This window comes from Equus caballus, chromosome 1 (assembly GCF_041296265.1).
Source record: "Equus caballus isolate H_3958 breed thoroughbred chromosome 1, TB-T2T, whole genome shotgun sequence".
Lineage (NCBI taxonomy): Eukaryota > Metazoa > Chordata > Mammalia > Perissodactyla > Equidae > Equus > Equus caballus.
The window spans coordinates 67,350,682-67,363,206 of record NC_091684.1 but is presented as its reverse complement, the minus strand read 5'-3'; the positions used below and the strand labels follow the sequence as shown (position 1 = coordinate 67,363,206).

The 12,525-nt window shown below is 53.7% G+C and overlaps 1 protein-coding gene across 1 annotated transcript; it reads right to left on the bottom strand.

The window, feature by feature from the left end:
* Positions 1-1,746: 1,746 nt before the first annotated feature.
* On the bottom strand, positions 1,747-8,776 carry PPIF (peptidylprolyl isomerase F). The gene is made up of 6 exons (XM_001503133.6): positions 8,426-8,776; positions 7,173-7,203; positions 6,556-6,644; positions 4,659-4,755; positions 4,091-4,166; positions 1,747-2,755 (listed from the first exon to the last, which is right to left on the bottom strand). The coding sequence occupies exons 1-6, from the start codon at positions 8,618-8,620 to the stop codon at positions 2,620-2,622; spliced, it is 624 nt and encodes a 207-aa protein (XP_001503183.3). The 5' UTR covers positions 8,621-8,776; the 3' UTR covers positions 1,747-2,619.
* Between the last annotated feature and the right edge of the window lie 3,749 nt (positions 8,777-12,525).

Below are 12,525 nucleotides of genomic sequence, written 5' to 3'. Positions count from 1 at the left end.
CAGCTGTTTAAATGTGTCGTGTTTACATGGCGTCACATATGATTACATCTATAAGAGCATGTGTATGACTCACTGCTTGATTCATGTATTAGGTACCACGTGCCAGCAATAAGTCAATATCTTATTGTACATTCCTTAAGCTCCTACCTTATATAAGAAGTAAGACCAGGATCAAGCCCTTGTGCAGAATGCTGGGAAAAGAAATGCAGTGAATGGCTCCATCTTCAGGAAACTCAGTTTTTAGGAAATTCCTGCATACTGGCTCCGTCCCCATACCCCACACCAGACTGCTCTGAATGGAGGGACACACAACACACACACACTCCCTCCTCATCAAAAAGGAAATGCTCTGTGAACTAAGCACAAGCCCCATGTGCTCTGTGACCCTGAGACCCCTCAGAAATCACCATGGGGCCAGCAGGTCACACCTCAAGGGATCTCTCAAACTTGTCAAGAGCACCACTGCCTCCCTAGAGCCCCCAGAGGTTAGGAGAAAACTCCACAGGGACTGAAGTCATGGCTCCTAGCTCAGAAATTGGAAGAGCTCTGAGCATGTGTGATCCGAGGACATGGGGCCTGTGCCACCCACAAAGCCTCCAACAGAAACCCCTCTGTCTCTGCCAGTTGACTCACAGGTCACCTTGGGCAATTACGACCCCTCTTGGGGCCTCAGTTTACCCATCTGTAAAATGTTGGACTGGTTAAGCAATTACTGATTATTATTATTTGGCTCAAGATCCCATTCTTCAAATGAAATCCCTTGCAGAGACCCAGTAAGAAAACACAGAAGGTATCTGTGATTAAAAATGGGGTTCAGGGGCCCATGCCCCTTGTCTCCCCTTTGTTCTACTCTGAGGACTCCTAAGGCTCTTGAGAATTGTTTAAAAACTGCTAGGCTGGCAGAGTTCCCAATCCATGCAGCTGAACTCTGACTTCACGGAAACTCTTTGCGACTCCAGGGACTGAACCCCCATCCACAACGTCAGGGACTGCATTGACCTGCGACCTCACATACTGACTCAGGCAACTCCACACTCCAAATGACCCAACTCTGGCCACCGTGACCTCGGAATGACTACAAGGACCTGTGACAACACATCTTCTGACTCAGGGAACCCCAACGTGAAATAATTCTATTCACATTGTGAACAGAATGTGATTATTCTATCATTCAGACTGTGTCATCCCTGGCTTTTTAAAAAAGTTCTTAATCCTGCTCCACCAATCTGCCTTCCCTGTGAATTCAGAAACACCTAGAATTCCTAATTTAAATGGTACATCTAAGATAGTCAAGTTCACACCTAACTGTAGATGATCAGATTCTTCTCCTCTAAGACCCTGTCACACAGGAAATGTCATCATCCTTGTCACTTCAGAGTGCTTAAGACAGTGTGCCAGGCACCACACATCCAACCGTAACCACACTGTGAGGTGAGCATTACTGTTATCCCATTATGTGGGCTGAGGAAAACAGTCTCAGGGTCACCAAGAGGCAGAGCTAGGATCCAGGGCGGAGCCAGTACTCGTAGAGAGGTTGTAGATGCTCAGGTAGTTCGTCTGAAACTGCTTCCTCATCTAAAACAGGATAACAATAAAAATACCCTCATGAGTTGCTGGGCTGATTCAATGAGACAGTCCATGTAAGAGCCCTCAGCATAGCACCAGACACGTGGGCACTCAATAAAGGTTGGCTCCAAATACTTGTTACAGACACTGCTTCCTAAAACCACCAGATACCAGACAATCTTTTATAGAAAATAGGATTTATTTTCACATTTAAGGTGAACACAAATGTTCCAGAAGTGTATTATATACATAATTAGCAGATTTAATTTATTAAACACAGAAAAATCTAAGTTCACCAGAAAATACACATTTACTTTCTTGCAGAGCACACGGCACTTAGAAGGCATTTCCATTTTCGCCCCAGGACTTCACATTGACTGGGCAAGGCTCGCTCGCAGTGGGTTTGCTCCCAGGTCCATCTGCTTCCAGGCTGCACACTCTCCTCAAGAGCAGCAGCAGCAAGCCACCTGATCCACAGCAGCTGGACAAAGGCCTCGGCCGGGACGCCCTTCACAAAAGCCCCGATTGTGGTCCAAACTCTGGGGTTCTGTGGCCTGTGCCACCAACTCAGGTCACAGCACAGAGTAGTTAGTGTCACCTTCATCTCCAGGCAATCTTGTTATATAAATTATCCCAATTAGGAAGATGACATTAAACAGACACAACAGCCCTCTTGTCGCAACCAGTTTCCCCCCTCGGTCAAGGAAGAGGCAGAAACCTGGACTCAAAGCTAACCCATCACCACCCTAATGTCCAAGGTACAGATGAACTTGGGCTGGGCCATCACAGGCAATGCCTGGTGAGGAGTGGCAACATGATGTCCATGACGAATGTCCAGAAATGGGGTCATGGGGAAGGGTGGGCATTGGGGAAACTGTCTGGCAGGTCCTGTGGAAGTCCACTATTCCTGAGAAGGCTTCCTCGAGCACACAGTGATGGCAGAGCAAGGACAGGCAACTCCACGGGGCACCTTCACTGGGAGACCAAGGTGGCCATCTGGGTGAGTTAACATACACGCAGCTGCCACTGGCCTTGCACCCTGGCCCTGGCAGGTTAGCTCAACTGGCCGCAGTCTGTGATGACAATCTTCTTGGATGTCTTCCCACTCTTGGACCCAAAAGATTCTATTTTCTTCACGACATCCATGCCCTCTTTGACGTGGCCAAACACAACATGTTTGCCATCTAACCTGTGAGGAGAGGTGAGCAAGGTAAGCAAAAATTAAGAGTAGTGCAATGTCACCCTACGTCATGGTCACTTGGTCATGACTATTTACTGAAAACAGCAATTCTGAAAGGAACTCCCACTGAAAAGCTGGACCCATCCCTCAGCGCTCCAGGATCAAGCCTTGCTGAGCTCCCCAAAATACATTGGATGACGACTCCCTTCCAGGGTATGCTCTGCCTCACATACTGTGGGACCCTGCCCAAGGCCACTTAACCTGAATCCTGGTAACCTCATTTAGGAAAAGTGAATTATTCTTCTTCTGCATCAGGAGATAATATTGAACTACTCTGAAGAAATAAGAAGTCTGTGTAAATGGAACTATCTTAACATTTATGAATTATGAGGTTCATTATGACAGCCAAGATAACAAGTGTGAAACTATGTAACTTCTGAGCAGCTCTCAAGTTGAGAGAATTCCAAGAATCCAAAATTCAGCTTAGTCCAGTGCCAGCAAGGCCAAGATGGGCTACAGCCAAGGGCAGAACTGCAGGGTCCATTAGGGGTTCAATGGAAGGAGCAAAGCGCAGGCAGAGCCAGCAACGACCTGCCCAGCCTAGACATTCATGTCCTTTCCAGCTTGGAGGCTAGAGATGGCCTGTATCCACCCACCACCTAGGTCTCCTTAACGTCCTCAGAAATGGGCTTTATTAAATCTTAGCTCCTGGCCAGCTACTGTGCCCTCAACCCCAGATGCCTCAGGCTAGGACACAAGGGACTTTGGACTGAGAAAATTATTAGGTAGTGGAAAATTTACCAGGGAGGACATCCCTAAAACCCATGGGCATGTGGGAAAGAGGGCTCTAAGGTACTAGGAGCTATCTGCAGGCCTGTGCTAATGCCTGAGGAAAAGCCTGGTATGATATGCAAATGTCTACTGCAGCGCTTTCCAAGGCACATTCCACAGTCGAGGAAAGCCAAGGAAATGACACATTAAACCAAGCAAACAGGCCTCTACAACAAGCCATCTTGAGGCCTGATATGTTCCGTAGCATTTCCCAAATGCATTTGGTAAGAGAGTCCTTCTGTGTGTGTGCGAATGCACTGAGAAAATCCCAGCTGACAGCAACACTGGGAGGGCTAATAAAGACAGGGTTGCAAGAACAACCCAAATTCTCCCTCCAACCTTCCATGAACTTTCTCCTTCTCTCCTACTGACACACAGCCCGGGTGAGGGCTACTGTCCCAGAGCAGACAGTCCAGCCTCAAACTACCTTCCCCTGCAAGCACACGAACCCTCCTCCAGCTGCAGGGCCACCCCTCATCCCAGAGGGCCTGGAGCCAGAAGCAGGGAACTCACCAGTCTGTCTTTATGGTACAAATGAAGAACTGGGAGCCGTTGGTGTTGGGGCCTGCATTGGCCATGGACAGGACACCTGCAGAAACAAGCAGGAGTGAGCCACGCTGTCCCAGAAGGCATCTACCCTGGGAAGTCATTCTAAAGAGCAGACAGCTCAAACCAAATAAGGACGTTGAGTCTGAAGATCCTGGAGTTCAGAAGGGAGAACCACAAGAAGGAAGCGCCTTGTGGAAGCTCTTAGTGTGGAGCCGGAGTGGAACCCCCAGCCCTGACCTCCAGACATTTCCACATTGCACCTCAGGTCTTAAAGGCGACACAATGTTTTGCTTGAAGGCTCTCTCCCCCAGGTTCTCAAAGCAAAGCTGGTTTTTTAAACTGAGAGCACAGAATGAAAAAACTCTAGAAAAATCCAACAAGCCAACCCAGAGTGCTGAAGGAAGGGAAGTGTACCATTGGGTACTGAGCAATCGACGATGAGACTGAAGCCTCCCAGACATCCTAGTGTGCGTGGCGGAGTCTGCGTCCAAGCTCGGGGCACTCAGACTAGGGAATGGCAGCCCCCACTCACCTGGTCCCACGTGCTTCAGTGTGAAGTTCTCATCTGGAAAGCGGCTTCCATAGATGGACTTCCCCCCTGTGCCATTGTGGTTGGTGAAGTCGCCTGCCTGCAAGCACAGAGCAGCTTCTGAGTGGTCGCCACCCTGAGGTGGCAGGGGGCGTGCTGCCTCAGCACTGCAAGGCAGCCCCCAACCCACCCAAGACCCACCTAGCTGGAAGACTCTCTGGCAAAGGGGTCAAAAAACATCCAACAGTAAAAAGACTAACAAAATAATAAGAAAAATAAACAAAAATAAAATAAAGCTTAAATATTTTCTGCCAAAATAACTATCCTGGTTTCTGAATGATTCACTTTTTGTCTCAGCAAGTTTTTAAATGATCCTCAAAGGCTCTAATGGCCATTTGGAGATGACTCTTGGGGACCTACAATTTTCTACCCACGATTCTTGGAAGGTAAACAGGGCAGTGGCCAGGGGCCCCCGTTCCAAGTCTGATCTGTGGGAAGCGGCAGCAGCCGGCACAGAACCAGCTCCCTCTGCTGAGTGCCCCCCTTGTCCCAGCATCTCCCCCTCACCAGGCCCAGTGGCTTCCCTATGGTTTGTAGACCCAGGACAGAGTCCACCCAAGAGCTGGCATCCTTCTTCATAGCTTGCCTGAGGCGTCCATGGGGAGCTGTGGCCAGAAGAGCCCATGGGCTGCCAGCCCCAGCCCCAGTCCCTGGCCATGGACACGTTGCTATTTTCCTGAGATGCGATCCTCACGTCAGAGGGGTGACCTGACCAGCCCAGCTGAAACATCCACAAAGAGTGACAATTCAAGACTCTGGCTTGGGCCTCCCAGTGCCGCTACCTCATGCCTCAGAGAGCCCTCCAGCTTTGGAAGTCCCTGCCCTTGCCTGCTGTTGTTCAGAGGAAGACCCCAGCCTGGCTCAGGACACTTGCCTCAGCTCCTGCTTCATCCACAGCTTCAGGTGGAGCTGGGAGCCTCTGCAGCAGAAAGCCACAAGGCTTGGCCAGGCCTGTCCCACAGTCATAGCTTCCCTGCCCCTCCCTGCACGCGCCACATTTGACACATCAGCAGGCCAAGCCCCAACACAATGCCACTCACCACAATATGACAACAGCCACCAGGTCAGGGTGGAGGGAATAGGAGAGAGAATTCTGGGATGAAAGGACTTCAAAGAGATCATGATGTCCAAGCCCCTATCTCCAGGTCTGCTGGCCTCAGGACACTAACCCCTGACCTAGCAGGGTCTGACCCAACAGAGGACAACCCCCAACACAGCTCGGGTCCTGACCCCTGGAGAAGTTCTTGGTGTCAACACCTACCCCCAAACCTCTGACAGAGCAATGCTAACACTTCTGAAGACCAGGCAGGACGCACAATGCAAGATGTTCACTCAACCGAGAAAGATGCGCTTCTCTGGAAAGAGAAACTCCAGGTCCAGACCCGAGAGTTCTTGTCCGCGCCCTGTCACTCTTCCCCTCCTCCTCCTCCTCTTCTCCCTCCTTACCTCCCATGCCAAGAGTTCAGTGGGACACGGACTGTCTGAATGCGCTAGTCCTCCAAAGCCCTAAGCTCTGTCCCTGCTGCCCTGCGCACATCCACACCCCAATGCCAATTCTCCCTCCACAGGCTCACGTCCCAACCCAGCTGGGCAGGGCCGTCCTGCCACCTGCCCTGTTGCTCAACTTCTGGGCAGGGAAGGGCTCTGGCAGCCCAGATGAGCTCCGGCCTCTCAGGGTGTGAGGACAGCCAACACAGTACTCACAGGTGCACCCTCGTTCAACACTTCCCACGCACCAAGCACATGCTCACCCATTAACTCTCATAACAACCCTACAAGGCACCGCCTGTTAGTACCCCCACTTACAGAAGAACCCGAGGCACAGAGAGGGCTGCAATACCTGGCACATGAAGGCTGGAATCACTCTGTGAAAGGTGGAGCCTTTGTAACCAAAGCCCTTCTCCCCAGTGCACAGGGCTCTGAAGTTCTCTGAGGGTGGAAGGAAGAGGCAGGTTACCAGGGCCAGGCCTCAACTCCAGGGGTCACAACTCATTCCAGCCAGCACCCCTCCAATCCCCAGGAAAGCTGGGTGTGGAAAGACCCTAGGCTGGCCCCCTGGGTCTGCTCTGGCTGTGTGACCTAGAACAAGGCATCTCCCTCGCTGTTCTCAGTGTCTGAGCACTGCGGCAAGAGTACATGCTCCTGGCTGTTCCAGCACCAGGTCAGAGCGGTAGGGAGGCCAAGGGCTATGGAGCCACCACCCTGCCTCATCGGGCACCAGGAGGAAGTTGTCCCAGGGGAAATTTATGTGTGACTTCTACTGATTCTGAGGCTACTGCAGGACAGGCAGACAGGGCCAACACTGAGCATGACGCTCAGAGAGGGACAGAAGGCTACCCCAGGGCACTGAGCAGCTGAGACTCACGTGGACCCCATCTGGTCACAGGGCTCCATGCCCTCACCTTGCCCCCCTCTCTTCCATCTAGACTAGACTCAGAAGGCCCCAGGCCGTCTTACCTGCTGTCTTTGGGACAACATCTGCGTTCAGCTGTGGGGCAGGAAGAGGGACAAGAGAAGATGGTCAGGCCAGAGGCAGGTGAAGGAAGGAACCTCCTCCCCACTCAACCCCCACAGTGGCCTGGGAGACAGAAAGCCCCGCGGCAGGCCATTCCTGTTCCTCCAAGCCCTGGGCAGGAGGCAGCGAAGCAGCTATCATTTCTGCCAGCTGCTTCCTGAACCCAAGGCTGGGAGGAGGCAGCCTCGGTTTCCCAACCTGTCGGAAGAGATGTCAGTGCCATCCTGGCCTATTTCCAGGGGCAGAACTGGCAGAGCTACTACAGCTGGGCCCAAAGTGTCAGAGACTCAGGACCTAGAAAGAGGGCCCTAAGGAGGAACTAGTCCAAGCTCCTCAACGTGCAGATGGAAACTGAGGCTGGGAGAGAGGCAGGAGGGCTGAGGGGTAAAGGGAGGTTGGAACGCCATCCAAGACAGACTCTTGCCTCCCAGCTTCAAGAGCCACCTGGCACCAAACCTTTAAAATAAGTGAGAGCAGGGAGGGTGCTCTCCTTTTTCCAGAAGAGGAAACAGGCTTAACTGAGGCCCCTTTGTTTAAAAGGGGGTCGAGCTTGCAGGCCACTCCAGACCTTCTCTTCCTGACTATTTGTTTCTTGCTTTGTTTTTAAAAAGGCCCAAAGAGTCCAGGGCAGGAGCTGAGCGTTGCCCCCGAGAGGGTGGCTGGGGTTGGCGGTGGGGTTAAGAACTCCGGGCGCACTGCCCCGACTCGCAGAAGGGCAATCCTGGGTCGCTCTGGCGGCTGGAGCCCGCGGCCGCCGGACCCACTTCGTTCGCTCGCCTGGGCCCAGCGTGCGACCCGCCGGAGGGGACGGGGTCGGCCTCCGAGTCAGGCAAGGGCCGCCGTCCAGACGCTGGGGTACCGGACCCCCACCTCGGAGCTCTGGGCCTACGCTCCGACCCGGAGGAGTCTCAGAACCCTCCCCCACCCCCGGGTCGGCTAGCGGGACGGGCCCTCACCGTCTACGACCTGACCTTGAGCTTTCTCTTCCACATGTGCCCTCCCTCCCGCCTCCACTACTCCCAAGTTCCGAGGAGAGAGCGGAAGACACCACTCTGATGTTCCTTCTTAGAGACGGGGAAACTGCGGCCCAGAGCCTGGCAGTGGGAGGCCCAAGGTCACCCAGCGAGGCAGGCACAGCGCCTGGCCGGGACCGTCCCCGACGCTCAGTGCAGTGCGGTCGGGTCCATGGTCTCACCTCCAGCACCACGCGGCCGAGCGGCTGCCCGTCGGCGCCCACATCCAGGTACACGAGCGGGTTCCGGGAGGAAGACGACGGGTTGCGGGCGCTGCCGCCGCCGCTGCAAGCGCGGGCCGCGGGGAGGCGCAGCGGCGCGGAGCGCGGGACAGGGAGCAGGCCGAGCAAGCGGGGACGGCAGCGCAGCGCCAGCATCGCGGGCGCGGGTCGGGGTGGGAGGCCGCGGCACCAGCGGAGGCGACAGCAGCGAAGGCCACGCGCGCCCAGTGGGACAAGTCAGCCGTGGCCGCGCCCCACCGCCTTTATCGGCCGGGCCGGCCTCGCGGCCCCGCCCCCGCCCCCGCCCCGCCCACTCCGGGCCTGTCCGCGGGTGACCCCTGCCAGCCGCAAAGGGCACTGCAGCCAGGCTGGAGGGCGGTGGAGCGCAAAGTCCTTTGAACACGCCCCTCCCAGGGCCGGAGACCTGAGGGACAGACACGACCTCGCAAAAGGAGGCTGCTTCCATTTTGTGAGGGTCCCAATAGATGCAAAAAAGAGTAAAAATGCTAAAACGTGGTTAACTCCAGAATATGATCATCCATATGTTTTTATTTGAATATAACAAAAGTCTACATTTGAACCGTTTGTATAGGCAGTGCCCTCCCTCACAGGCTCCGCAGACAGACAGAGAGACCAAGAAAGAAGGTGGCACTGAGAATCAGTGAAAGAAAGATGGTGATGAGAGGCTGGATTAGATGAAAGGTGGCAGGAGCAGACAGGCAGACACTTCCCATGGGGACCACAGACCTCTTTGTCCTAGCCTTGGCCTGTCTCCAGATGCTTCTAGAGACCAGACCCTCTTGCAGCAAGACTGGAAACTCAGCCTGGGACTGTCATGCTCCCACCTGGCCCCTAGTCCTCCGACAGGACTGGGTCTGACCCCCTCCCCAACCCCACAGACTGACCGCCCTGGTCCCCAGCAACCAGGGCAGCTGGCTGATGGCTCCTCTCCCACCCCTTCTCACCCAGAAACCACACCTGCAGGTAACACAGCACAGGAGCCATTCCATACAGACTGCAAGGAAGGGTGACAAAGCAAGACAGGAAGAGGAGGAGACCTGAGTGGGAGGAACACTGGAAGGGGGATTTACCTGTGTGCTAAGCTGGGCTTCATGGACGCCTGGGAGGCATGGAGGCCCACAGTGAGTGAATAACAGGCAGGGGCCCTAAGAGAGTATCTGGATCAACACCTGCACTCTCCAGAGGGGAAACTGAGGCTCAGAGAGAAGGCACTGCCTGGGGGCTAGGAGAACCCTGGAGTCCCCACCTCCTGTGCCAGTTCTCCCAGGCTTCTCGGGGCCTCAGTTTCCCCTCTGGAGAAGAAGGATGTGATGATAATTCTTGCCCTGGTTGTTTTCCAGGTCTGTTCCAAGGGTAAAATGAACAAGAGAGAGAGGAATTTGTCAACTGTTTAGTACTGTGCCATGAGCATCAGTGATGGACAGAGTCTAGACTGTCTTTACTCAGGGTTTGGGGCTCAGGCAGCAGTGGGGCTCAGGCAGCAGTGGGTCTCAGCTGCAGGGCCCAGAGTTCTGAGGACCAGAGAAGGGGGTAAGGGTTGGGGCTTTGAGTCAGGTGGGCTTAAGCTGGGACCAGCTCTGGACTGCTCTGCCCCAGACCCTGAATCAGCTCCTGGGAAGGGGTCGGGCAGCAAAATGCAGGCCCACGTGAATTCATGAGGTCAGAGCAGAATGTCCTAGGCTCATGGGAATACTGGTTGGCCCTTTTCCGGAAGTTCACAGTTCCCTTCTCTATTCCAGGCCCAGGAAAGGCCTGGTCACTCAGTGACACCCCAGCTGCATCCTGGAGCCCAGTTGCTCCCCAGGTCCCAGTCCATGATGGGGCCTCCTTCTGTCCTGGGGAATGGCTCCTCCTTTCTTGTGATTGTGCCCTGAAGTTAGAACAGGCCTGAGTGGGGAGGCTGCTTGCTCCCCACCCCATCTTGGCCCTCAGCACATCTCCCAGCTCCCATCTGTATCAGTGCATATTGTAGATTTGAAAGAGGAAGCGAGGAATCGCTCCACATGTCAGTTCTAGGCTCTCAGCTCACACAGCCCTTAGCCATGCCAAGTGGATTAGTGGCACCCTATTGCGCCTCAAGCCTGGCCCTGGAGGGCCTTAGTTTATCCCCCACCTGGATGAAGCATGAGCAGCCCTGCACCAGGGAAGAGCTGCCTTCATTCACTTAACAACTTTAGTTCTCACAGCCCTTCCCTAGCCTGTAGCTCATCTGCTCTCCGTTGCAGCCTGAGAGACACTTCCATTTTACAGATGGGGAAGCAAGGTCTTAAGTGTTGGAGTGAATTGCCCAAGGGTGGAGTGTTGGAGCTCGATGGGTCTCTCTGACTCCAAGACCAGGGTTTGTTGCATATGTCAAATCCTTCTCGCTGTCATTGGGATGGGGTAGGGAGGGCAAGGGAGACAAGCTTTGGATAGACAACACAGCACAATAGAAACTGAGGAGTCAGCCAGGGGGCTGTGGAACTCAGGGATAGGGGAGATGGTTTCTGCTTGGGGGATCATCCTGGAGACAACCACATTGCAGGGGCAAAGACACAAAGATGGGGAAAGGAGATTCCAGAGAGGGAATGAGCCAAAGCCAGCCCAGAGCTGGGAGAGGTAAGGGCACCTTCAAGGAAAGGCTACGATATTGACCGTGAGCTAAAAAGCTGGGGTGGGGTGGGTGTGGGCAGTCACAGAGGGTCCTGAGGCCAGGCTGAGGTCTGACATTGTTGAACAGCACTGGGGAGCCGGTGATGGTGCAGTGCCCCCAGCCCCAGGACCTTGGATTAAGAACCAGCCTCCTTGACTCATATTACTTCTTCCACCCTCTTTGGAAAAATCAAACTTCATCACTACCTCCGGTCTGAGCCAGAGAAAAGTTCCGCCTTCCCCACAGGCAGAGCTATGCAATCATCCTAACTGTACCATTCTCATGGCATTTGGAGGAGAGACCAGTCCCTGGGCTGAGCCATGAACTGAAACTGCCCAGCCCTCGAGGACTCCAGCCCAGGCGAGATCGGGCAGGTGTCAGCACTCACCTGGCACTGAGGCTATTTGTAGACTCTGTGTCATCCTCAGAAAAAGCAGTTTCTCTCTTGTCAGCCCAAGTGGCTTCTTATCCAGGGTGTTAATGTCCTCACCGAGAGATCTTGTAACACTGTCTTTAGGCCTCACAGAGCCAAAGAACAGTCAGGTCGTGCTGGGCTCAGAGATGACATTCGGGGGTTGCAAACTCAGATGCCTGCGGGGGGCAGGCAGGTAACATACATGAGTGAAACATGCTGGGTAAGGCTTTAGGGAATGAGGGGAGATGGCACTGTGTCCAAATGCCCAATTAAAGGGGCAGTGCTGCCCAAGCCAGCCAATTGTTGTGGGTCCCGTGTAGCCAGATCTTCTTATTTTTTAATAAAAGCTGAAAACTTTAGGTTTTATGGAAATCTCCTAATGTTTAAGTGTTGGAACTAATTTTAAAATAAAATGAAACACTGAATGAGCCATAAACAATGTATCCACAACCTAGATGGGCCTTCTGGGCTAGTAGTTTGCAAGCTCTGATCTCCACTGTACAGATGAAAGAACTGAAGCTCAGAGAGGGACAGGGACTTGTCTATCGTCACACAGCTGGGAAGTACTGGAACTGTGGTCAAACCCTTCTCTTCACTCTCGCCAGGGCCCTTTCCACAAGATTCACTCAGCAGACATGTTTTCAGAGCACCCACTATGTGCCAGGCCTGAGCTTCACCCAGGGAATAGACAAGGACAAAGACAGGGACAGACGGTTACAATGCAGCATGATTATAAGTGCTGCTGAGCAAGCCTCTCCCAGGCAGCCTGTGTGCACGGCAGGGGTGAATGTTGTGGTTGTCATGGGGTATGAAGTTATGGGTGTCCTGGAGAGCCTTCGAGGAGGGCTGGGAGTGAAGGCAGCCCTGCTGTGGGCATGGGGTGAGGTTTTCATGAGTGAGCATTGACAGTGTCAGTCATTGCAACAATGTGCCTTAGGTAGAAGGAAGCCTTGGACTTCATCTCTCTTGGTTCCATTGGAAGAGGCTGGAGTC